The sequence below is a fragment of the Poeciliopsis prolifica genome, unplaced genomic scaffold (genome assembly GCF_027474105.1).
Source record: "Poeciliopsis prolifica strain line A6 unplaced genomic scaffold, Auburn_PproV2 SCAFFOLD014, whole genome shotgun sequence".
In the NCBI taxonomy this organism is placed as follows: Eukaryota; Metazoa; Chordata; class Actinopteri; order Cyprinodontiformes; family Poeciliidae; genus Poeciliopsis; species Poeciliopsis prolifica.
The window spans coordinates 12,890,190-12,916,029 of record NW_026562389.1 but is presented as its reverse complement, the minus strand read 5'-3'; the positions used below and the strand labels follow the sequence as shown (position 1 = coordinate 12,916,029).

At 51.3% G+C, this 25,840-nt stretch overlaps 3 protein-coding genes across 8 annotated transcripts in view; 1 reads left to right on the top strand and 2 right to left on the bottom strand.

The window, feature by feature from the left end:
* Positions 1 to 229: 229 nt before the first annotated feature.
* Positions 230 to 14,398, bottom strand: LOC129366183 (FHF complex subunit HOOK interacting protein 2B-like). Of its 2 annotated transcripts, none has more exons than XM_055039888.1 (18): positions 14,136 to 14,398; positions 13,208 to 13,286; positions 11,602 to 11,687; positions 11,357 to 11,434; positions 11,175 to 11,279; positions 10,940 to 11,059; positions 10,769 to 10,870; positions 10,279 to 10,490; positions 10,128 to 10,206; positions 9,323 to 9,399; positions 9,092 to 9,248; positions 8,853 to 9,019; positions 8,660 to 8,764; positions 8,507 to 8,597; positions 1,999 to 2,145; positions 1,782 to 1,922; positions 1,607 to 1,707; positions 230 to 811 (listed from the first exon to the last, which is right to left on the bottom strand). In XM_055039888.1, exons 1-18 carry the CDS (start codon positions 14,184 to 14,186, stop codon positions 658 to 660), a joined length of 2,052 nt encoding a protein of 683 aa, XP_054895863.1. In that variant the 5' UTR covers positions 14,187 to 14,398; the 3' UTR covers positions 230 to 657. The 2 variants fall into 2 exon arrangements, with proteins under 2 accessions (XP_054895863.1, XP_054895864.1); XM_055039889.1 differs by having other exon boundaries at positions 14,099 to 14,396.
* A 608-nt stretch (positions 14,399 to 15,006) lies between these two features.
* On the top strand, positions 15,007 to 20,651 carry LOC129366181 (gelsolin-like). Of its 5 annotated transcripts, none has more exons than XM_055039882.1 (18): positions 15,007 to 15,111; positions 16,114 to 16,314; positions 16,488 to 16,642; positions 16,721 to 16,882; positions 17,058 to 17,117; positions 17,192 to 17,281; positions 17,576 to 17,665; positions 17,761 to 17,893; positions 17,975 to 18,063; positions 18,135 to 18,263; positions 18,339 to 18,425; positions 18,616 to 18,821; positions 18,897 to 18,987; positions 19,080 to 19,250; positions 19,659 to 19,833; positions 19,901 to 20,022; positions 20,130 to 20,337; positions 20,432 to 20,651. In XM_055039882.1, exons 2-18 carry the CDS (start codon positions 16,122 to 16,124, stop codon positions 20,593 to 20,595), a joined length of 2,325 nt encoding a protein of 774 aa, XP_054895857.1. In that variant the 5' UTR covers positions 15,007 to 15,111; positions 16,114 to 16,121; the 3' UTR covers positions 20,596 to 20,651. The 5 variants fall into 5 exon arrangements, with proteins under 5 accessions (XP_054895857.1, XP_054895860.1, XP_054895858.1 ...); XM_055039885.1 differs by lacking the exon at positions 15,007 to 15,111 and having other exon boundaries at positions 15,363 to 16,314; positions 18,688 to 18,821; positions 20,130 to 20,207; positions 20,277 to 20,337; XM_055039883.1 differs by lacking the exon at positions 15,007 to 15,111 and having other exon boundaries at positions 15,363 to 16,314; positions 20,130 to 20,207; positions 20,277 to 20,337.
* Positions 20,652 to 21,145: 494 nt separating this feature from the next.
* dab2ipa (DAB2 interacting protein a) overlaps positions 21,146 to 25,840 on the bottom strand; it is a 48,158-nt gene continuing 43,463 nt past the window's right edge. The window contains 1 exon segment of the mRNA XM_055039880.1: positions 21,146 to 22,062. Within this exon segment, the coding sequence (XP_054895855.1) occupies positions 21,892 to 22,062 (171 nt within the window). The 3' untranslated portion in view covers positions 21,146 to 21,891.

The following is a 25,840-nucleotide window of genomic DNA, read 5'->3' as shown; positions in this document are numbered from 1 at the left end:
CAGGTTCTGGTTCTGGAACCAGCTTCAGGAGGTTCTGCTGTTCTGGACCTTTACTCACCAGGTTCTACTGCAGAGCCGGAACCGGTCCGACGTGTCTGAGCTCTGAGCCAATTAAAGATCAGCCGTTCAGTTCTACTTCTCACACCGAGAAGCCTCCCCATCCAGAACCGGACCGAGCCAGAACCGGACCGAGCCAGAACCCCCCAGGCAGAGGACAGTAATACAGAGACTCAGGAAAACTCTTTTATTGGCCCTCCAGGCTCCCATAGCGTCACATGACAGGAAACATCTGGATGAGCAACAGCGGCCTCCACTGACCACAACGAGAACAGCACCAGAACCTGAACACAACAGTTCTGATCCGTTCTGCCCCGATATGAAGAAACACACCGTCACACTGGCAACCGACTGAGCAGCGCGCCAGCCATCCTTCGTCTCCCGTTTGATTTTTGGCTAAAAGCAGAACTTTGTGAAGCTAAAATAAGTGAAACTCATCATGTTAAAACAGGTCCTGATCAGTTCTGATCAATAGTGATCGGTTCAGCTGGCTCTGATGGAAGAAATGAGAAAAACATCCAATTCCTCTGCTCTGACTGGCTGGCTGCAGGAGGAGTGGGCAGGACTTCTGAGCAGGTGCCGATGAGCGTCCAATCAGGATCATTCAGCCGGTTCCGGTCCGGCTGACCCGGGCCCTGAACAAAAGCGGTCCTGGTTCTGCTCCAGAGACATCTTGACGAAGACGATGGCCGCCAGCTCCTTGCAGAACTCCTCCAGGACGATGACGCCCTGGAGCAGAGCCAGGTGCTCCGGTCTGAGGACACGCCCACAAAACCAGACAGGTGAGTGACATCATCAGCCAGCTGATCAGCTGGTACCAGTTGAACCTAATGTTTAAAAAACATTGGTTCTGTTGGACCTCAGCAGCAATCGGCATCTATGCTCCCCTAATCTGGAACAAACTTCCAGAAAAGTGAAAACCTGCTGAAACACTGAGTTCCTGTAACTGGATCAACACGTTTCATGTACATTTACCTGATTTGGATCATTGGCAGTACGTGTTGTCGCTCTTTTTATGGCGTAAAACACTTTGAACGGGCATGTTGCTGAAATAATCTGGTCCAGTCTGGCTGGCAAAGAGCGATCCAATCAGTAGCCTCAGAGCAACATGGCTCCCGCAGCTTCATGGGAACTAGAATTGCTGTAAGGGCCCAGGTAGCTGCTGGACATTAATATTTCATGATGCTATAAGGTACTGAGGCTATGATTGGGCTATTGTTGGTACAGCTAGCGGTTGCATCTGGCGCCCATGTTTCCTTTGTTGGACTAATCGTCGGTGATTCTTCGATTGTTGGGTTAAGGAAGTTTCATCGTGTGGTGATACTGATATTTTTTCGTCAGTTGTTATTAGCATGCTGCACACTGCTAGCTCTCCACTTGTTAGCGTGTCTATAACCATTTTCTGGTTATAGACCGATTTGCTCTTAGTGCTTTTGCTTTGATTTGCCGTTCATGATAAGTCATGCAATACTTTCAGTTGTTCGTCTGTGGTGGTTCCTACGTCACCATCAGGTGACCGTCCAGCTAGGGTCAGGTGGCAGACAGTTACCTGCTGTCCAATTGTAGTCCAAGCAGGTGTCTCCTGGTGTCCAGCAGGCGCTGTGGCAGGTCGGCTACCTGCTGGATTCGCTCCATCAGCTCTCCCACCACCTGAGACAGACACAGGTGAGTCAGAGCGGCCGGTCAGGGCGGCTCCGGTTCCTCCGGATCTCCGGTGGACTCACCCTGACCAGGACGGCGAACAGCGAGCGGCTACCGGCGGACAGGTGGACGAACGGGTCCAGCAGGTACTCGTCCAGCAGTGGGTGGCTGAAGGCGCACAGACGGGACAGGACGGCCGTCAGTTGCAGGTTCAACTCGTACGGCTGCCAACACACAACACCTGCACAGGTGAGTCGGGGCTCTGATGAGGATCGGCGCAGAGACCTCAGGTGAGCCCACCTGCTGCAACATGCGTCCCAGATGTTCAAATAGGAATCTCAGCAGGGGGCCTTCGAAGAAGTCTGATTCTTCACCTGAGGAGCAGGTGGGAGGAGAAGTAGTCTGTGGCCACGCCCACTGGAGAGAGAGAGCCTGGCACTGGCTTACCTGAGAGGGGGAGGAGCCACAGATGAGCTGAGCCTGACGGGTAACCAGGGCAACACACCTGAAGGTGTACCTGGTTCTGACTGCAGAGCAGAACCAGTCAGAAGGTTCTGCTTTGTATTTGTTGCCTGATCCAAGTCAGACACTCTACAGCAGGGGTCACCAACCCGGCGCCCGCAGGGACCCGGCGCCCGCAGGGACCCGGCGCCCGCAGGGACCCGGCGCCCGCAGGGACCCGGCGCCCGCAGGGACCCGGCGCCCGCAGGGACCCGGCGCCCGCAGGGACCCGGCGCCCGCAGGGACCCGGCGCCCGCAGGGACCCGGCGCCCGCAGGGACCCGGCGCCCGCAGGGACCCGGCGCCCGCAGGGACCCGGCGCCCGCAGGGACCCGGCGCCCGCAGGGACCCGGCGCCCGCAGGGACCCGGCGCCCGCAGGGACCCGGCGCCCGTGGAGCCACTTCTAAAAATAGCATCATCATTAGGGAGCACTACCAAAAAATAATTGAATTAAATGTTTTTACATTGAAGTAATGATGTTAGTTTATATTTAGAGTTCAAAAGAGGGAAATGATAAAAATGTTTAAAATAAATTGCTTTTCGTATAAAACTCTTTCCTGCTGTTAATGTTCAGAAATACGCGCAGCAGCGCCTGCAGCTGCGCTCTGCATACCTTGACATTTTCCTTTAAGTAAAGAAAGAAAAGAATAACTTCTGGAGTTTTTATTATTTAACCCTATTTATTATTAACAAAATTGTGAAGAAAAATTAAATAAATTGTGTCAAAACATCTTATTGTAGCACACATCGCAACACCCGATCCTGGGAATCAACAGCCTCTGGAGAGGCTTCGCTTCCATGTCTTTATTATTTAGCATCGTCTGGATAAAATCCGCTGCTCCTGGTTCAGGTTTGTGCTGATTTTTGCGCATTGGAGAGGTGCTTGTGCTCTTGCAGATCAGGTGCAGTGATAGTTTTGTGTTGGACCTTTATTTTCTCCACATCTGCTGGTGTCAGCCAGCGGGACCCGTCAGCTATTCAGTTCGCAAAACCACAAAAAAAGCGAATAAACCTGCGACCCGCCAGAACCGCGCAGACTGTCAGAAGCTCAGGCTGAACGTAGAGCAATGGGAGGTTCAAACCCAACTCGTTCATTTTTAGCTTGCAGAAAAACACAAAGCCGTTAAATTAATAAAAGCAAACTGACCAATAAGACTGAGGCTTTGGGTTCCCCACCTCAACCCTCAGACTGACAGCTGTGTGTGTTTAATATGTTTTGACACAAAAGATATTTTATTTTCCACAATTTTGCTAATAGAACAGATGGTTAGATAATAAAACTATAACTCTTCTTTTCTTTTTTATTCAAAGGAAAATTTGAATAAAAAATTGTTGCAGGTGTTACTGCAACAATCCATCAGTTTGATTTGGTTTATTTCAGTCACTTGTGGCCAGTTTAGAATCACAGAGAAAAACTCCAAAAGGGAATCAACCTTAAAACTCTGTGAGCTAAAAACTTCTGATCACATAATAGCGATTAACCATAGAATTATTACTGATAACTGTTGTGAGTAGTCCTGACATTAATATGATCAGGCAGTATTATGAAAAAAAATTCCCTTCTCACCCACCGCGGGTTGTTCTTATCCTCTGAGCTCGGGTCCTCTACCAGAGGTTATATATAGATCTATATATATAGATCTATATCTATATATATAGATCTATATATATAGATCTATATATCCTCGGGTCCTCTACCAGAGGTTTATATAGATCTATATATATAGATCTATATATCCTCTGGTCCTCTACCAGAGGATATATAGATCTATATATATAGATCTATATATATAGATCTATATATCCTCTACCAGAGGATATATAGATCTATATATATAGATCTATATATATAGATCTATATATATAGATCTATATATCCTCGGGTCCTCTACCAGAGGATATATAGATCTATATATATAGATCTATATATATAGATCTATATATCCTCGGGTCCTCTACCAGAGGTTATATATAGATCTATATATATAGATCTATATATATAGATCTATATATATAGATCTATATATAGATCTATATATCCTCGGGTCCTCTACCAGAGGTTATATATAGATCTATATATATATAGATCTATATATATAGATCTATATATATAGATCTATATATATAGATCTATATATATAGATCTATATATATAGATCTATATATATAGATCTATATATCCTCGGGTCCTCTACCAGAGGTTATATATAGATCTATATATATAGATCTATATATATATAGATCTATATATATAGATCTATATATATAGATCTATATATATAGATCTATATATATAGATCTATAAATATAGATCTATATATATAGATCTATATATAGATCTATATATCCTCGGGTCCTCTACCAGAGGTTATATATAGATCTATATATATAGATATATATATATATAGATCTATATATATAGATCTATATATCCTCGGGTCCTCTACCAGAGGATATATAGATCTATATATAGATCTATATATATAGATCTATATATATAGATCTATATATATAGATCTATATATATAGATCTATATATCCTCTACCAGAGGCCTGGGAGCTTGAGGGTCCTGCAGTATCTTGGCTGTGCCAAGGACTGCTGCACATTTCTGGACTGAGATGTCTGATGTTGTTCCTGGGATCTGTTGTAGCCACTGCTCCAGTTTGGGGGTTACTGCCCCGAGGGCCCCGATGACCACAGGCACCACTGTGGTCCTCACCTTCCAGGCCCTCCCCAGTTCTTCCCTGGATAGCTCAATACATAAGGCATCAGTATATCACCCGAGAGGGCAGGGTTCGAATCCAGTCTGGGTCCTTAGGCAAGACCCTTCAAGCTACTGCCTACCTCATACCATGAGAGATACTAAGTTGCGTAACATGCCGGCTCAGACGTCGCCCGGCCAAACAAGGTCTGCGTCAGGTGTTGGGGAACCAGAGCACCTTGATGAAAAATGGGCTACTGGAACAAGACGGAAATGGGTGAGAGATGAAAATGTGGATCTGTTGGAATGCTACTACTCAAGTAACCCTAGTCAGAGGGGTTACATGCAAAGACTGGGGAAGGAATGGTTACTTCGACATCCCCAGTCAACACTAAGCGCTAAACAACTAGTAGCTCAGTGTTCCAACATCCGCAAACGGCAACTGCTATCACAACTTGAGATTGACGAGATACAACACAAATGCTACGGCAAAAGGGAGGAACCCGGATGTCAGGACTGTGAGGACTTAACTACAAGGGGGATACACGGCCCCAATGAGCGAAACAGAGCTGAACGAGACAGCTGCTGACCTGAGAGAGAGAATCATGACCCGAATGACAACCAGGCCTCCCCGGCGCCAATTACAACGGCTGAGTGAAGTACCATCAGAAAGTCTCATTGAGAATGTGAATGCAGCATTGAGAACGATCCCTACCAACACCATAACAGAAACCAATGAGCTGATCTACAACTCAGCATCAGTGATCCTTGAGATACTTGGCTATAAGAGCAACCATGAGACCCAATACCCACCATGGAAAAGACGGTTAGAGGCTAAAATCAAGGTAACAAGGAGGGAAGTGAGCCAACTGTCAGAGCTCCACAAGGGTGCAATGAAAAGACCAGTACCCAGAAAGTACAGGCAGATGCCCATACCTGAAGCACTTGAAACTGCCAAACAGAGGCTCCAAGCCTTGGCCAGCCGCCTAAAGAGATACACAAGGGAGAATGAATCCAGAAGGATTAACCGGCTCTTCTCCACTCAACCAGCTAAGGTGTACTCTCAATGGCAGGGTAATAACAACAGAGCAGACCCACCAAGGCTGAACAATACTGGAAAGGCATATGGGAAAGGGAGGCGTCCCACAACAGCAATGCACAGTGGTTGATCTCTCTACGAGAGGACCACAGCAACCTCCCTGAGCAAGCCCTGGTAACCATCACTGTGACAGATGTTCAAGAAAGAGTCTTGAAAAACTGGACAGCACCAGGGCCTGACATGATCCATGCCTACTGGCTAAAGAAACTCACTGCTCTCCATGAGCGACTGGCAGCCCAAACGAACCAGCTGCTACAAAGTGGGACTCACCCTGAATGGTTAACTGAAGGGCGGACAATCCTAATCCAGAAGGATCCATCAAAGGGTCCAGTCCCACCCAACTACCGACCAATAACCTGCCTGGCATGTCAGGCATCATAGCGGCCAAGATAAGCAAACACATGGATAAACACATGAGCACGGCACAGAAGGGTATCGGTGTAAATACCAGAGGAGCCAAACACCAACTCCTCGAGACTGCAAAACCCGACACACCAACCTGTGCATGGCTTGGATCGATTACAAGAAAACCTATGACTCAATGCCGCATACTTGGATCATTGAATGCTTAGAGATGTATAACATCAACAGGATTCTGAGAGCCTTCATTGCAAACTCGATGAAGCTGTGGAAAACCACGCTTGAAGCCAACTGCAAACCACTTGCACAAGTGTCCATCAAATGTGGCATATACCAAGGAGATGCTCTGTCCCCGCTACTGTTCTGCATAGGCCTGAACCCCCTCAGCCAAGTTATCAACAAGACTGGCTACGGATACCGACTCAAAAATGGGGCCAACATCAGTCACCTTCTCTACATGGATGACATCAAGCTGTACGCCAAGAGTGAGCGAGACATCGACTCACTGATCCACACCACCAGGATCTACAGCACGGTCATTGGGATGTCATTCGGACTAGAGAAATGTGGTCGGCTGATCACAAAGAGGGGGAAGGTCATCCACACAGAAGGAGTCTCACTCCCACAAGGAACAATAGCAGACATAGAGGACAGTTACAAGTACCTAGGTATACCACAAGCAAATGGCAACCTCGATGAGGCCACAAGGAAAGGAGCCACAGCTAAATACCTCCAACGAATAAGGCAAGTCCTGAGAAGCCAGCTCAATGGCAAGAACAAAATCCGTGCGATAAACAGCTATGGCTTGCCAGTAATCAGATACCCTGCTGGAATAATCAGCTGGCCAAAGGAGGAGATAAAAGCCACAGATATTAAGACTAGAAAGCTACTAACCATGCATGGAGGGTTCCACCCCAAATCCAGCACCCTGAGACTGTACACGAGCCGCAAGGAAGGAGGCAGAGGACTAGTGAGTGTGAGAACCACTGTCCAGGACGAAACAACTAAGATCCATAAATAAATCAGGGACAAAGCCTCCACAGACAATGTGCTCAGTGAATGTCTCAGACAACAGGGAACGGAGGTTGAGGTGCCAGAGATACCATCATGGGAGGACAAGCCCCTACATGGGATGTACCACCAGCAAATAACCCAAGTGGCTGATATCAGTAAATCCTACCAATGGCTGGAAAAAGCTGGACTCAAGGACAGCACAGAGGCCCTCATCCTGGCCGCCCAGGAACAGGCCCTAAACACCAGAGCAATAGAGGCCCAGATCTACCACACCAGACAAGACCCAAGGTGTAGGTTGTGCAAGGAGGCCCCTGAGACAGTCCAGCACATCACAGCAGGGAGCAAGATACTGGCAGGGAAAGCGTACATGGAGCGACATAACCAAGTGGCAGGCATAGTGTACAGAAACATCTGTGCAGAATATGGACTGGAAACCCCGAGATCAAAGTGGGAAACACCCCCAAAGGAGGTGGAGAAAGCCAGAGCTAAGATCCTGTGGGACTTCCAGATCCAGACAGACAAAATGGTAATGGCGAACCAACCAGACATTGTCGTAGTGGATAAACAACAGAGGAAAGCCGTTGTGGTAGATGTAGCAATACCAAGTGATTGCAACATCAGGAAAAAGGAGCACGAGAAACTGGAGAAATACCAGGGCCTCAGGGAAGAACTGGAGAGGGCCTGGAAGGTGAAGACCACAGTGGTGCCTGTGGTCATCGGGGCCCTCGGGGCAGTAACCCCCAAACTGGAGCAGTGGCTACAACAGATCCCAGGAACAACATCAGACATCTCAGTCCAGAAATGTGCAGCAGTCCTTGGCACAGCCAAGATACTGCAGGACCCTCAAGCTCCCAGGCCTCTGGTAGAGGATATATAGATCTATATATATAGATCTATATATCCTCTGGTAGAGGACCCGAGCTCAGAGGATAAGAACCACCCGCGGTGGGTGAGAAGGGAATTTTACATATTATATATATATATATATATAAAGACTGCATCAAACAAGCGCCCTTCGTGTTGCTCTGTACCCGTGAAGTTGCTCCCAGTCTCAAAAAGGTCGGTGACCCCTGCTCTACAGATCCCAGGTAAACAGGTAACCGTGACAACCCCACCTGGAGGAGTCTCTTACCAAGGAGCGCGCGTCCAGGACGTACGCCTCGTAGCCTCCGTCCTGCAGCAGGTGGGCCGACCGCACCTGGACCGGAACCAGGCCCAGGAAACTGGGAACATAAGAGAGAGTTCAGTCCGGGCCCGGGCGGTCTCAAGCCGATCGGTCTGTTACCTGTTGATGATGTCAGCAGCGGAGCCAGCAGCAGGCTGATGAAGACGAGGAGGAAGGTGGTCGTCAGGGAAACCGTCAGAGAAGAACGGGTCGTCTTCCGGGTCTCTGAGGGACGAGAGACAGTCAGGACAGGAGACAGTCGTCAGAGGGAGGACGGCCCTTCGCCCGTGGCGCATCCTGCCGCCGGACATACCGGCCGTCATCGCTGCCATCGCTAACGGGCTGCCGGTCCTCGGCGCCCCCCGCAGGTGAGGACAGGTAACGGCGGCTCTGCAGGAAGCCGAGCACCAGCGTGTCCAGGACGTCCCTGCGAGGCTTCTGTAGAAGTTCGTCCACCAGAGACAGAGACGCCACGCTGATCTGAGGACACAGACACTGGGTGGGCCGCCGTGGCCAGGTGAGGGGCTTTGTGGGCGTGTTCTGCAGCCTCACCTGGTCGGAGGCGTGGTCGCAGCGCCGCAGAAGCAGCTGCAGCATGGAAGGCGTCTTCAGCAGAAAGTCCAGAAGCTGGTCCAGCAGAGAGGGAGACCGGACCTGTCTGATGGCGCAGCAGAGGATGGAGGTGGACGCCAGGACACTTAGCTCACACCTGCACAACACACACCTGGACATTAGGCTCCGCCCCCTCAGGTGAAAACAAGTAGAAAGAGGAGAAGAGCGTACGCATTCAGCAGCTGAGGACGAAGAGTCTCCATGAGCCACCGCTGGAGGACGCAGTGGGACACCTGCTGGGACAGCGCCTGGACATCCAATCAGCGACGTGAGTGGTACTACTCTTGAACTAGTATAGTCGTACTCTAGTACTACTGCTCTACTAGTACTACTAGTATAGTAGTACTACTATACTAGTAGTACTAGTATAGTAGTACTACTAGTAGTACTACTAGTATAGTAGTACTACTAGTAGTACTACTAGTATAGTACTACTAGTACTACTAGTACTAGTACTACTAGTAGTAGTACTAGTAGAACTACTAGTACTAGTAGTACTAGTACTACTAGTAGTACTACTAGTAGTACTAGTACTACTAGTACTACTAGTACTAGGATACTAGTAGTACTACTAGTACTACTATACTAGTACTATACTAGTACTACTAGTATAGTAGTACTACTATACTAGTAGTACTACTAGTATACTAGTAGTACTAGTATACTAGTAGTACTAGTATACTAGTAGTACTAGTATACTAGTACTACTAGTATAGTAGTACTAGTATAGTACTAGTACTACTATACTAGTAGTACTACTAGTAGTACTACTAGTATAGTAGTACTACTAGTATAGTAGTACTACTATACTAGTAGTACTACTAGTATAGTAGTACTACTAGTATAGTAGTACTACTATACTAGTAGTACTAGTATAGTACTAGTATAGTCGTACTCCAATATTTCTAGTACTCGAGTGCTACTATATTAGTAGTACTCGAGTACTACTTTCGTACCCGACTATCTTGTAACATACCTGAGGAGCGTTGGCCGTTAGCTCATCCAGGAAGTCGAACCAGGTGAGGAAACGGGTCATGTGATCTGCTGACTCTGATCTGACGACACACAAGGGTCAGAATGGAGGCAATGTTCCATGGCAACCAGAGAGCCAACCAAGCGGTGTCTACCTCCACGAGGGGCGGGGCCAGCTCCTGAGCTCAGCAACCTGTATCTCCTCCAGAGGCAGAAGGGAGTAGAGCTCCTGCAGCCGCCCAGCCAGCAGCTGCCCAAGCTGGGTTGCAGCGGCTTGCAGCTCCCCTGGAGGACCTGGAGGAGCAACACCCAGGAGGGACGCCAGCTGCAGCAATCCCTCACAGGCTTTGAGACGCACCACAGAATTCTGGAGGACACAGACAGAGGACATTAGGACTGCGTCTGCATGTCCCTGATTGGTAACCATGGTGATCAAAGACAGCAGGTCCATGATTAATATTATCATTATCCATTTGTTTTCTTTCATCCCATCGGAGTCTGGAGGGTCCTGGTGCTAGAGGCGGGGTCACCTGTACAGGTCAACCCAGAGAACCCAGAGAACCCAGAGAACCCACCATGCACAGGGAGAACATGCAGTGGACCTGAGCAGTTTCACCGGTAGGTCCAACAGAACCGCTAACCCACCTTGCTGCTGCTGAGCTGCAGCAGAACCCACAGCAGCCCACGCTCTGATTGGACGGCACTGGAGGCAGAGGCTTCTGATTGGCTGCTGGCTGCATCTGGGGCCTGGAAACAGCAACATCAAGATGTGATGTAATAACCCATTGACAGGAAGTGATGTAATGAGCTACTCACCTGCAGGATATATCTGAGCATCTGTGGATCCCGTGACACTCTGGAGCAAATAGCCAATAAAAACTGAGCTTCTTCCTTCTCAGTGCAGGAACCAGGAAGAGCACAGAGGCCAATCAGCTTCTGTGGGCAGAACACAAACAGAAAGTCATGTGGGGCCAGCTCCCCAAGGTAGCTGGCCCCGCCCACCGGCTCCAGCCCCAGAACGAGGGCGTTCACAGGTAGATCACCTGCTCACCTGTACAGGTGTGCGGACGGGCACCAGCTGCAGCAGAGACTTCTGCATCTGAGACAACAGCCTGGAGAAAAAGAGCAGCACCTGCTGGCTCATCCCTGGAGGGTACTGAGGAAGAGGAAGAGCGTGAGATCCGGCCGCAGGTTCTAGTTCTGGCTGGACGCGGAAGGACCAGGTGAGCCTACCTGAGCCTTCCCCAAGGTGCAGAGCGTCTCCAGCAGCCGGTTCTGCAGCAGGAACTCCAGGCAGCGACCCGGTTCCTCCTGGAGAAGCAGACAGGCAGTGAGACCGGACCAGAACCGTGCTCGAGCTGGGACCAGGACCGGACCAGGATGGGACTGCCGCAGGACTGAAGGAAATCAAGGCGACGCCCACTGAGGTCAGACAGCTTCATTGCCATGGTTACCGGTGTGTGGGTGGAGCTAGTCACCTGCTGCTTCTCCTCATACACCAGGATGTCGGTCATCTGCCTGAGACGCCACGGGATGTCGGTCTGAGAGGCGGGACGGCTGTCATCTGCACACACAGAGTCAGGAGGTGAGGCTACAGGTGAGGCTGCAGGTGAGGCTGCAGGTGAGGCTACAGGTGAGGCTACAGGAGAGGCTACAGGTGAGGCTACAGGAGAGGCTACAGGTGAGGCTGCAGGTGAGGCTGCAGGTGAGGCTGCAGGTGAGGCTACAGGTGAGGCTACAGGTGAGGCTGCAGGTGAGGCTGCAGGTGAGGCTGCAGGTGAGGCTGCAGGTGAGGCTACAGGTGAGGCTGCAGGTGAGGCTACAGGTGAGGCTGCAGGTGAGGCTGCAGGTGAGGCTGCAGGTGAGGCTGCAGGTGAGGCTACAGGTGAGGCTACAGGTGAGGCTGCAGGTGAGGCTACAGGTGAGGCTACAGGTGAGGCTGCAGGTGAGGCTACAGGTGAGGCTACAGGAGAGGCTACAGGAGAGGCTACAGGTGAGGCTACAGGTGAGGCTGCAGGAGAGGCTACAGGAGAGGCTACAGGTGAGGCTACAGGTGAGGCTGCAGGTGAGGCTGCAGGTGAGGCTACAGGAGAGGCTACAGGTGAGGCTACAGGTGAGGCTGCAGGTGAGGCTGCAGGTGAGGCTACAGGTGAGGCTACAGGAGAGGCTACAGGTGAGGCTGCAGGAGAGGCTACAGGTGAGGCTACAGGTGAGGCTGCAGGTGAGGCTACAGGTGAGGCTGCAGGTGAGGCTACAGGTGAGGCTGCAGGTGAGGCTGCAGGTGAGGCTGCAGGTGAGGCTACAGGTGAGGCTACAGGTGAGGCTACAGGTGAGGCTGCAGGTGAGGCTACAGGTGAGGCTACAGGTGAGGCTGCAGGTGAGGCTGCAGGTGAGGCTGCAGGTGAGGCTGCAGGTGAGGCTACAGGTGAGGCTGCAGGTGAGGCTGCAGGTGAGGCTGCAGGTGAGGCTGCAGGTGAGGCTACAGGTGAGGCTGCAGGTGAGGCTACAGGAGAGGCTACAGGTGAGGCTGAAGGAGAGGCTACAGAGGCTACAGGTGAGGCTGCAGGTGAGGCTACAGGTGAGGCTGCAGGTGAGGCTACAGGTGAGGCTGCAGGTGAGGCTGCAGGTGAGGCTGCAGGTGAGGCTACAGGTGAGGCTGCAGGTGAGGCTGAAGGAGAGGCTACAGGTGAGGCTACAGGTGAGGCTGCAGGTGAGGCTGCAGGTGAGGCTGCAGGTGAGGCTGCAGGTGAGGCTACAGGTGAGGCTACAGGTGAGGCTGCAGGTGAGGCTACAGGAGAGGCTGCAGGTGAGGCTACAGGTGAGGCTACAGGTGAGGCTGCAGGAGAGGCTACAGGTGAGGCTGAAGGAGAGGCTACAGGTGAGGCTACAGGTGAGGCTGCAGGTGAGGCTACAGGTGAGGCTGCAGGTGAGGCTACAGGTGAGGCTACAGGAGAGGCTGCAGGTGAGGCTACAGGAGAGGCTACAGGTGAGGCTACAGGTGAGGCTACAGGTGAGGCTACAGGTGAGGCTACAGGAGAGGCTACAGGTGAGGCTACAGGAGAGGCTGCAGGTGAGGCTGCTCACCTGTGGTCTGGATATAGTAGTTAGTAATGGATCTCCAGTGATCGATGAAGGAGTCCAGCAGGTCGGCGGTCGGCTCCCTCTGGAAAACATTGAGATTCATGAAGTTATAAGAAATATCAACTGATTTAATAATAATTAGCATCAATTTAAATTCTGTTCTGACTGGTCATAAATCTAATTACAGAGACCTGAAATGTATTTCAAGACAGGAGAAACACAAGACTGGACTGTGTCGACAGCTCAAAGTAAATGACATTCTGATTTTTCATGATTCATTTCAAGTTTTCTCCAGATGAACATGTTTTAATCTAGACACTTTTTAGCCTCAGATATCTTATTATTATCCGTGGACGTCCAAAGACGGCGGAGTGAGCTACAGTTAGTGTTTAGGAGGACACAGCTAATGCTATTCTTAAAGCATTAGCTGACCTCGGAGTGACGTTAAAACAATGGAAAATAAAATATTCCGCTGATTTATCTATGGAGGAGATTTTAATGCAACTCCAGATGGAGCGATTGATCGTCTCCCCTCTAGGGGGCAGCAACATATTTATGATATTTTTGTAAACTTAATCTCTAAAACAAAACTCACCCCGGCTTATAGATATAAACCCGGGATGGCGTCTGTTCATTAGTTCCCTTAGAAATCAACGGATAAACTCATTTCAGATGGACTAATAAACTTGAACCACTGCGCATGCTCAGTTCCAGGTAAACAGTTAGCATTAGCAGCAGTTACCTTCCAGCTACATTCCTTACATTCCCAGAAAAAAACCGCAGCTAAGATCTTGTACAAAGACCGGGGGAGGCAGACAGAGACAGGGACAGGTTGTGTCCCTGTCCTCCTGTCCTGTCTTCCGTCTCTGTTCGAGTATTTAACTTTTTACTGACCACAGGAAGCACGTAATGCCAGCTTCCGCTGTCTCACCGTCTCCAGCGCGTTCAGCAGCATGCCGCTCAGCTTGCTGAACATCTCCATCCTCGCAGAACCAGGTCCGGTTCGGTCCGGTCTGGTTTACTGCCTCACCAAGACCCGAACCGTGGCCCGCAGCCACGGCCACCTCCAAACTTCCGGTCTGACCTTTCAAAGTACAACGTCAGGTGTTCTTCTTCTTCTGTGTTTTATGGCGGATCGCCAGCATCTTTAAGGTCCATACCGCCACCTACTGTACACGAGTGTAGCAACATTACTTTACATCCATCAAATTCTGTTTTTAATTGAATATTCTGAAGATAAATAAATAACGCTTTCCTTAATCTGTAAATATGTATCATGTTTCCTTCATTTCCCAATATTCCTTTAAGACTCCATTCCTGTCTTATCCTTTCAGGTTTATATGTGTTTACAATTCTATATATCTTTGACATTTTCTTTCTTGCCACATCCTGCATATTTATCATTATTTTTCCTCCTATTAAAATGTCATTTAAATAGTTATGACCTACTCTTAATCTCATTATTATTATTTCTTCCCTTCTGTTTCTCATTAATATTTCTAATTCAAATTGACTTTTGTTCTTTATATAATCTTCCTTTCTTATATTCATTCCACTATTCTTTTTGTTGTTGTCATTTTTCCATTTCTTTACTCTTAATAAGTGATACTGATGCACGTTCACTGCTGGTTCTGCTTTCTCTGACCCAGTTCTGGACCCGGTTCTGTTATCAGAACCCAGAGGATCTGCAGGAAGAGAACCATGGATCGGGTTCGGACCGGTTCTGCATGAAACGAACCTGCAGGCAGAAGCGGTAGCTGCAGGCCGGGTGTGTCTGCTGCTGCTGGGGGAGGGGCCACAGCACAGGTAAGGTTACCTGTGCTGTGGTAACCTTACCTGTTACCTCAGCACCTGTGTGTCAAAGCAGCTCCAGTCCAGCTGAGGAAGACTTCCCGACAGACACGAAGGTGAGTTTCTACCTGTTTGGGTTTAAACCAGGTGCTGTTCTCCAGGTGATCTCCAGGTGTTGTTCTCCAGGTGATCTCCAGGTGTTGTTCTCCAGGTGATCTCCAGGTGTTTTCCAGGTGTTGTTCTCCAGGTGTCTCCTGTTTCACTAGACTCAGCAGCTCTGTGAGGGGAGAGAGAGACGCTTAAATCCCAGAGTGGAGGACGGCAACACGCAGCGGCAGGACAAAACACCTGGAGAAACACCTGGAGAAACCAGGCAGACCAGCTCCTCTTCATTGGTCTGTTTTTAGAGGTTCCTCGTCTGGAAGAGGAAAAGTTATTGGGTCAGAACCAAGCAGAACTTGTAGTCAGACTAGAATGATGTGTTTGGGTGTGGAGTGTTTACCTGCCCAGGTGTGTCTCCTCTCTATGGTTTTGCTGCTGAGCCCAGAGGTTTCCTGGTTCTTCTGTGTGAGCTGAAGGAACTGGGCCGAATTGGACCAGTCTGGAGCTCATTCGGAACCAGCAGGTCCAGTTGAAATTGGACCCACAGCAGAGAACAGAGAACTTCCTGTTGTTACCTGTCTGCTCTGAGCTAATCAGGTTTGACCTCCTTCCTCTTTCTGAATGATCCAGACTGCAGGTTCCACCAGAACCGGTTCCGCTGGACCCGGTTCCGCTGGACCCGGTTCCGCTGGACCCGGTTCTGAGACATTAGTTCTGGTGATGAATGTGGACCGATCTGTGATCTATTACCATGACGGTTCTGGTTCTGTTCCGAATCGGCTGCAACACAAACCACCCCAGGCAGCAGTTGCCATGGTGACGGTCACATGGTCTCATGCATGTTTGTTGAGGATCAAAGTAAGCGGGCGGTGCGCTCCATCCTAAAGCCGGCGAGGCGGCGGGTGGGGTTAGTTCAGCTTCCTCTGAGTGTCAGAGCCGCAGGTCAGGGGTCAGGGGTCAAGAGAACAGTGTTGTCCAAGCCTAACAGGTGATGCTTTCTGCCCCACCTGCTGCAGGTGACATCATGGTGTTCCATCCTGAGTTTGAACGAGCAGGTAAAGAGGCGGGGCTTCAGGTGTGGCGAGTGGAGAACATGGACATGGCTCCTGTCCCTGAGAGTCTCTATGGACGGTTCTACACCGGAGACGCCTACCTGGTTCTGAGCAGCACCAGCAACCGCCGAGGAGACCTGCAGTACGACCTGCACTACTGGCAAGGTGGGTCCAGTTTGGACCAGAACCGAGGCTCTGGCCGCCCGGCGTTGAGCCTCGGTGCTTACGTTCATCGTCTGTTACCATGACGACAGCCCGAGGGGTTCTGGTTCTGCAGACCCGGTCAGGTCGCTGCAGGTGACCCTCTTTCTGCTCTCTGATTGGCCGTCGGGCCGCAGGTTCTGAGTGCTCTCAGGATGAAAGCGGCGCCGCTGCCATTCTTGCTGTACAGATGGACGACTTCCTGCAGGGGGCGCCTGTCCAGTACCGAGAGGTCCAAGGCCATGAGTCCGGAACCTTCAGCGGGTACTTCAAAACGGGCCTGACCTACATGGTAACTGCACCACACCCACTTCCTGTCTGATAGCCCCTCACTGCACCCTGATGACATCACTTCCTGTTGGTCCAACAGAAAGGAGGCGTGGCCTCAGGGTTCAATCATGTGGTGACCAATGAGGTGGAAGTTCAGCGGTTACTGCAGGTCAAAGGTCGCCAAATCGTCAGGGCAACAGAGGTTCCTGTCAGCTGGGACAGTTTCAACCAGGGAGACAGCTTCATCCTGGACCTGGGACAGGTGAGGACACCTGGGGGGCAGGTGAGGACACCTGGGGGGGGCAGGTGAGCACACCTGGGGGGGCAGGTGAGCACACCTGGGGGGGCAGGTGAGCACACCTGGGGGGCAGGTGAGCACACCTGGGGGGCAGGTGAGGACACCTGGGGGGCGGTTAAACCTTCTTTTGACCCAACAGGAAATCATCCAGTGGTCTGGTTCCCATAGCAACAGATTTGAGAAACTGAAGGCCACTTTGGTGAGTGGTGACATCACAAAGTGACATCATTGTGACATCATGAAATACCTGCTGATAAACTGATTACTTGACAGATGTCTAAGAGTATCCGTGACAACGAGAGGTGTGGGCGGGCCAACCTCCAGGTTGTCCATGAGGGGGCGGAGCCAGACAGGATGATAGAGGTGATCACATGACCAGAACTCACCGCATTTCTAATTCCAGAGCAGCAGGGGTCAAAGGTCACCAAAACACTGGTGATTCATGACAGTTGTAAAGAACCAGAATGTGGTTTCTGATGTAGCTGGCGGCCCTGAGGCGTCCCCATGTGGACCAGCGTTTTAAAACAACAGCATGGTGTCGTCTGCAAACACGTATTTGGTGTGGAGTACGGGGGAATTTCTGGCCGGGATCACTTCTCCGCCTGCCACTCATTTTGCCAGACTTTCACCTGCCGCTCCTGTCGTCTCTCTGTCCAGGTTCTGGGAGACAAACCGGACCTCCCCGAGTCCCACAGCGAAGACACACAGACCGACGCGTCCAACAGGAAAGCGGCGAAGCTCTACAAGGTGATTACCTGCGGCGGTTCCCTGCCAGCTCACTCGGCTCGTGATGTCACTTCGTTTTGCCATTGGTTTGTCTACCTGTGTTCGCCGTCCCTCAGGTGTCCAACGCCGGCGGGGACATGGAGGTCACCCTGGTGTCGGAGCAGAATCCGTTCCCCCAACATGCCCTGGAGTCCAACGAGTGCTTTATCCTTGACAACGGAACCAACGGACGCATCTTTGTCTGGAAAGGTCAGAGGTCATGAACAGACTGGGTGGGACTCACCTGAGGCCACAAGCTGTCCCGCTGACAGGTTATATGTCTCTGTCCAGGTAAAGATGCCAATGGCGCCGAGCGGCAGGCCGTCCTGCAGAACTCAGAGAAATTCATCCAGCAGATGGAGTATCCGCCCTACACCCAGGTCAACACCACGATGTTACCTGGTCCCTGTCCCAGAGCTGGACCTGACCTGGAACTGACCTGTCCCTTTAGGTCCAGGTCCTTCCTCAGTCCGGGGAGACTCCTCTCTTCAAGCAGTTCTTTAGGAACTGGAGGGACGCTGAAGACACTGTTGGCATGGGAACGGCCTACATCACCAACAAGGTGGCAAAGATTGAGAAGGTAAGCTCATGTGGTTCTGGACCTGATCCGAATGGGCCTGAACAGGTCTGAAACCCCACTCTTCTGATTGGACAGGTGCCGTTCGACGTGTCCAAGCTGCACCAATCGGACTCCATGTCGGCACAGTACGGGATGGTAGACCGAGGAGACGGAGACAAAAAGGTGAGGACTGCCTCTGCTTCCTTTGGTTGTTCTGATTCTGGTCCACTGGATCGATGGACAGGAGAAATATGACTCAACCGAGGTCCACCAGCTGACCAATCAGGATCCGTTTCATTCAGAACCACCTATAGTTAAAAAGAACTGGACTCGAGTCAGAACCGACTTCCTCGTAATGTGATCGAACACACAGAAAACTTCCTGTGTCAGCTTGGAGACTTCCTGTTTCGGACGTGGGAGCAGCCAACCGTTTGTCTGTCTGCAGATCTGGAGGGTCGAAGGGTCCGATAAGGTTCTGGTGGACCCGGCTTTCTTTGGTCAGTTCTACGGTGGCGACAGCTACCTGATCCAGTATCAGTACCAACATGGCGGCAGGCAGGGCCACATTGTCTACGTCTGGTGAGACGCCGCTCCCTCTGCTGGCGAGCCTCCAGACTGCAGGGCATCACCTGTTCTCCACTGCTTCCTCCGCAGGCAGGGGGCGGAGTCGAGTCAGGACGAAACCACGGCGTCGGCCATTCTGGCCGTCCAGCTGGACGACGAACTGGGAGGCGGAGCAGTTCAGGTACACCAGCTGGAAACCAGCGTTTCCAGTTGGTGTTCAGAACCAACTGGAAACCAGCATTCCCAGCACCTCATTGTGACTTGTCCGTCCAGGTGAGGGTGGTCCAAGGCAAAGAGCCCGCCCACCTGATGAGCCTGTTTGGAGGCCAGCCAATGGTGGTGTACCGCGGCGGCACCTCCAGGGAGGGCGGGCAGTCGGCCGCCGCCAACACCCGCCTGTTCCAGGTGCGGTCCAACGCGGCCGGAGACACCCGGGCCGTGGAGGTGAGACCAGCAGAACCCGGACAGGTCAAAACCAGAACTTCTTAGATTCTTGCTGCTTCATTCAGCAGAACCAGAACCTCAGGTGTCTCCAGCAGATGATGGAGTCCAGGTGAGTCGGGTCTCACGGTTCAACCACTGGGTCCAGTTCTGCTAAAACCAGTGGCTTGACCCAGATTCGTCCAATTCCCTGTTCTAACCCGTCCAGTCCACTGCAGAACCTTCTGGTCCAGTCCAGGTGTGTTGTCCTCCTGAGACATGAAGGTCCAGATCCAGAGTTTTACAGTTCCAGTCCACTTTATGTTTCTGTCAGATTCTGTGAGGGTTTCACGGGATCCAGTCAAGCTGCCCAGAACCAGCCTGCCATGTGAACCGGACCAGTCTGAACCGAACCACTCTGCTGTGCTGCAGGTGGGCCTGTCCTCGTCCTGCCTCAATTCCAACGATGCGTTCCTGCTGGTGGCGGGCGGCGGGGCGTGGCTGTGGAAGGGGCGGGGCAGCAGTGCGGCGGAGGCGAAGGGGGCCGAACACCTGGCCCAGGTGCTGCAGGTGAACCCCGCCCCGCTGGAGGAGGGGGAGGAGCCAGGTGAGCGGCAGGTATGTAGAGTGTCTGGCGGCCCAGAGCCGGCGCTGACGGTTGGCTGTGGTTCCAGACGGATTCTGGGCGGTTCTGGGCGGGAAGGACGACTACTGCCACGCCCCTCGGCTCTGCAACAAGATGGACGCCCACCCGCCACGCCTCTTCGCCTGCTCCAACAAGACCGGCACCTTCCAGGTACTCGGTCGTCACCGGGTGTGTTCGGCCGACGCGGCTGCTGGTTGCCATGTTTACCAGCGGGTTAGCCGCGGTGGGTTCTGGTTGACCCAGTTCCTTGTGTCCAGATGGAGGAGGTTCCGGGAGAATTGACCCAGGGCGACCTGGCTCCTGATGACGTCATGATCCTGGACACCTGGGACCAGGTGAGTCTTCCTCACCACCATCACGATGGAAACCAGATTCCGGTTCCGGCTCACCGTTTCCCCTGGCAGGTGTTCGTTTGGATCGGGAACGAGGCCCACGAGGAGGAGAAGGCGGAGGCCGCCACCACAGGTGAGACGGTTCCGGTACCGGTTCTGGTCTGGGACCCGGTTCAGTGAGAACCTTTGTGGCCGGTCTGGCGCCTAACGGGTCTCTCCGTGTCCAGCTGACCGCTACGTCAGAACCGACCCGGCTGGCAGAGACCCGCGGACCCCCATCGTCACCCTGAAGCAGGGATTCGAACCACCGACCTTCACTGGTTGGTTCCTGGGCTGGAACCACGACTACTGGAGCCAGGACCCACTGGAGCGCTTCCTGCAGACCCTGTGACATCACTTCCTGTTTACAGTGCAGCAGAGTGAATAAAGCCCAGAATGACCCAGTTATCACCGTGTGTGTGTGTGTGTGTGTGTGTCAGTGTGTGTGTGTGTGTGTGTGTGTGTCAGTGTGTGTGTGTGTGTGTGTCAGTGTGTGTGTGTGTGTCAGTGTGTGTGTGTGTGTCAGTGTGTGTGTGTGTGTCAGTGTGTGTGTGTGTGTGTGTCAGTGTGTGTGTGTCAGTGTGTGTGTGTCAGTGTGTGTGTGTGTCAGTGTGTGTGTGTCAGTGTGTGTGTGTGTGTGTGTGTCAGTGTGTGTGTGTGTGTGTCAGTGTGTGTGTGTGTGTGTCAGTGTGTGTGTGTGTGTGTCAGTGTGTGTGTGTGTCAGTGTGTGTGTGTCAGTGTGTGTGTGTGTGTGTGTGTCAGTGTGTGTGTGTGTCAGTGTGTGTGTGTGTGTCAGTGTGTGTGTGTGTGTGTGTCAGTGTGTGTGTGTGTGTGTGTGTGTCAGTGTGTGTGTGTGTCAGTGTGTGTGTGTGTGTGTGTGTGTGGAACAGCACAGTGACAGGCTGGTTTCTGGTTTTATTGTAGCTCCTTATAAATACTGTAGATAAATAACAAACAGAGGCTCATAGATACAGAACAGACAGAAGCCACACGGGGGGGGGGGCGGGGGGGGGGGAGGTTGCACTAATCATCATCATCATCATCACAAGTTAAAGTTTTTACTGTTTACAATAAAATCTGTGGTTTACATTAAAATTCTCTGAAACAACACAAACTAGTCTAATTCTGAACCGGGTCGATGGGAATTAAATACTCAAAGCTACGGAAGCCCAAAGAGGCCAAAACAATCACTGCAGGGTTTGGAGCTAGGCTAAGCTAACACTTTCCACCCGCTGCTGCTCTTTGTGCTAAGCTAGGCTAAGCTAACGAAGAGGCTCTGACTCCAGGTTAAAGGTCAGCTGTGCCTTTAAGTACATCTGTAGAATCAGGAGGACCGGCAGGTCCGGGCCAACCAGAACCAGGGGGTCCAGTTTGACCAGTAAAGCTGGGTATAGGTGAGGTTCTGGTTCTGTTGGGAAGATCTAAACGTAAACAGGAAATGAAGTCAGACTTCATCAAAGAGGAACATGCAAAACGAAAAGAAGTGAGGGTAACCTAGCAACAAGGATGGGGTCAGGTCAGAGGTCATTTCCGTAATGTAGAAGCTGACATTCGATGGCGTCTCTGTTCCATCCGATTGGTTCATTTCAATGAGTCCATTTTTAAGCCCCCCCTTCCCTGCAGCGTCAGCCAATCACAGCTTAGTTTCTCAGCAGTTGCCAGAGTTACGAAACTCGCCGTTCTCCGTGATCTGCAGAGACGACGTGTTGCTAGGAGACAGGCCGTTCCTCTGTGATGTCACGCCATAGCGTTCCTTCAGCTGGGTCAGCGCCGCCATCAGGCGGGTGTTGGCAGCATCCAGGCTGGCGATCCGCTTCTCCTGGGAGAAAAAGACAGGTGAGACAGGAGACATTTGAGATGGGAGACAGGTGAGACAGGAGACATTTGAGATGGGAGACAGGTGAGACAGGAGACATTTGAGATGGGAGACAAGTGAGACAGGAGACATTTGAGATGGGAGACAAGTGAGACAGGAGACATTTGAGATGGGAGACAAGTGAGACAGGAGACATTTGAGATGGGAGACAGGAGACATTTGAGATGGGAGACAGGAGACATTTGAGATGGGAGACAGGTGAGACAGGAGACATTTGAGATGGGAGACAGGTGAGACAGGAGACATTTGAGATGGGAGACAGGTGAGACGGGAGACATTTGAGATGGGAGACAGGTGAGACGGGAGACATTTGAGATGGGAGACAGGTGAGACAGGAGACATTTGAGATGGGAGACAGGTGAGACAGGAGACATTTGAGATGGGAGACAGGTGAGACGGGAGACATTTGAGATGGGAGACAGGTGAGACAGGAGACATTTGAGATGGGAGACAGGTGAGACGGGAGACATTTGAGATGGGAGACAGGTGAGACAGGAGACATTTGAGATGGGAGACAGGTGAGACAGGAGACATTTGAGATGGGAGACAGGTGAGACAGGAGACATTTGAGATGGGAGACAGGTGAGACGGGAGACATTTGAGATGGGAGACAGGTGAGACAGGAGACATTTGAGATGGGAGACAGGTGAGACGGGAGACATTTGAGATGGGAGACAGGTGAGACAGGAGACATTTGAGATGGGAGACAGGTGAGACAGGAGACATTTGAGATGGGAGACAGGTGAGACAGGAGACATTTGAGATGGGAGACAGGTGAGACGGGAGACATTTGAGATGGGAGACAGGTGAGACGGGAGACATTTGAGATGGGAGACAGGTGAGACAGGAGACATTTGAGATGGGAGACAGGTGAGACGGGAGACATTTGAGATGGGAGACAGGTGAGACAGGAGACATTTGAGATGGGAGACAGGTGAGACAGGAGACATTTGAGATGGGAGACAGGTGAGACGGGAGACATTTGAGATGGGAGACAGGTGAGACAGGAGACATTTGAGATGGGAGACAGGTGAGACGGGAGACATTTGAGATGGGAGACAGGTGAGACGGGAGACATTTGAGATGGGAGACAGGTGAGACAGGAGACATTTGAGATGGGAGACAGGTGAGACGGGAGACATTTGAGATGGGAGACAGGTGAGACAGGAGACATTTGAGATGGGAGACAGGTGAGACAGGAGACATTTGAGATGGGAGACAGGTGAGACGGGAGACATTTGAGATGGGAGACAGGTGAGACAGGAGACATTTGAGATGGGAGACAGGTGAGACAGGAGACATTTGAGATGGGAGACAGGTGAGACGGGAGACATTTGAGATGGGAGACAGGTGAGACGGGAGACATTTGAGATGGGAGACAGGAGACATTTGAGATGGGAGACAGGTGAGACGGGAGACATTTGAGATGGGAGACAGGTGAGACGGGAGACATTTGAGATGGGAGACAGGTGAGACGGGAGACATTTGAGATGGGAGACAGGTGAGACGGGAGACATTTGAGATGGGAGACATGTGAGACAGGAGACATTTGAGATGGGAGACAGGTGAGACAGGAGACATTTGAGATGGGAGACAGGTGAGACAGGAGACATTTGAGATGGGAGACAGGTGAGACAGGAGACATTTGAGATGGGAGACAGGTGAGACGGGAGACATTTGAGATGGGAGACAGGTGAGACAGGAGACATTTGAGATGGGAGACAGGAGACATTTGAGATGGGAGACAGGTGAGACAGGAGACATTTGAGATGGGAGACAGGTGAGACAGGAGACATTTGAGATGGGAGACAGGTGAGACGGGAGACATTTGAGATGGGAGACAGGTGAGACGGGAGACATTTGAGATGGGAGACAGGTGAGACAGGAGACATTTGAGATGGGAGACAGGTGAGACAGGAGACATTTGAGATGGGAGACAGGTGAGACGGGAGACATTTGAGATGGGAGACAGGTGAGACAGGAGACATTTGAGATGGAGACAGGTGAGACGGGAGACATTTGAGATGGGAGACAGGTGAGACAGGAGACATTTGAGATGGGAGACAGGTGAGACAGGAGACATTTGAGATGGGAGACAGGTGAGACAGGAGACATTTGAGATGGGAGACAGGTGAGACGGGAGACATTTGAGATGGGAGACAGGTGAGACAGGAGACATTTGAGATGGGAGACAGGTGAGACGGGAGACATTTGAGATGGGAGACAGGTGAGACAGGAGACATTTGAGATGGGAGACAGGTGAGACAGGAGACATTTGAGATGGGAGACAGGTGAGACAGGAGACATTTGAGATGGGAGACAGGTGAGACAGGAGACATTTGAGATGGGAGACAGGTGACATTTGAGATGGGAGACAGGTGAGACGGGAGACATTTGAGATGGGAGACAGGTGAGACGGGAGACATTTGAGATGGGAGACAGGTGAGACAGGAGACATTTGAGATGGGAGACAGGTGAGACAGGAGACATTTGAGATGGGAGACAGGTGAGACGGGAGACATTTGAGATGGGAGACAGGTGAGACGGGAGACATTTGAGATGGGAGACAGGTGAGACAGGAGACATTTGAGATGGGAGACAGGTGAGACGGGAGACATTTGAGATGGGAGACAGGTGAGACGGGAGACATTTGAGATGGGAGACAGGTGAGACGGGAGACATTTGAGATGGGAGACAGGTGAGACAGGAGACATTTGAGATGGGAGACAGGTGAGACAGGAGACATTTGAGATGGGAGACAGGTGAGACGGGAGACATTTGAGATGGGAGACAGGTGAGACGGGAGACATTTGAGATGGGAGACAGGTGAGACAGGAGACATTGAGATGGGAGACAGGTGAGACGGGAGACATTTGAGATGGGAGACAGGTGAGACAGGAGACATTTGAGATGGGAGACAGGTGAGACAGGAGACATTTGAGATGGGAGACAGGTGAGACGGGAGACATTTGAGATGGGAGACAGGTGAGACAGGAGACATTTGAGATGGGAGACAGGTGAGACGGAGACATTTGAGATGGGAGACAGGTGAGACGGGAGACATTTGAGATGGGAGACAGGTGAGACAGGAGACATTTGAGATGGGAGACAGGTGAGACGGGAGACATTTGAGATGGGAGACAGGTGAGACAGGAGACATTTGAGATGGGAGACAGGTGAGACAGGAGACATTTGAGATGGGAGACAGGTGAGACGGGAGACATTTGAGATGGGAGACAGGTGAGACAGGAGACATTTGAGATGGGAGACAGGTGAGACAGGAGACATTTGAGATGGGAGACAGGTGAGACGGGAGACATTTGAGATGGGAGACAGGTGAGACGGGAGACATTTGAGATGGGAGACAGGTGAGACAGGAGACATTTGAGATGGGAGACAGGTGAGACGGGAGACATTTGAGATGGAGACAGGTGAGACAGGAGACATTTGAGATGGGAGACAGGTGAGACAGGAGACATTTGAGATGGGAGACAGGTGAGACAGGAGACATTTGAGATGGGAGACAGGTGAGACGGGAGACATTTGAGATGGGAGACAGGTGAGACAGGAGACATTTGAGATGGGAGACAGGTGAGACGGGAGACATTTGAGATGGGAGACAGGTGAGACAGGAGACATTTGAGATGGGAGACAGGTGAGACAGGAGACATTTGAGATGGGAGACAGGTGAGACAGGAGACATTTGAGATGGGAGACAGGT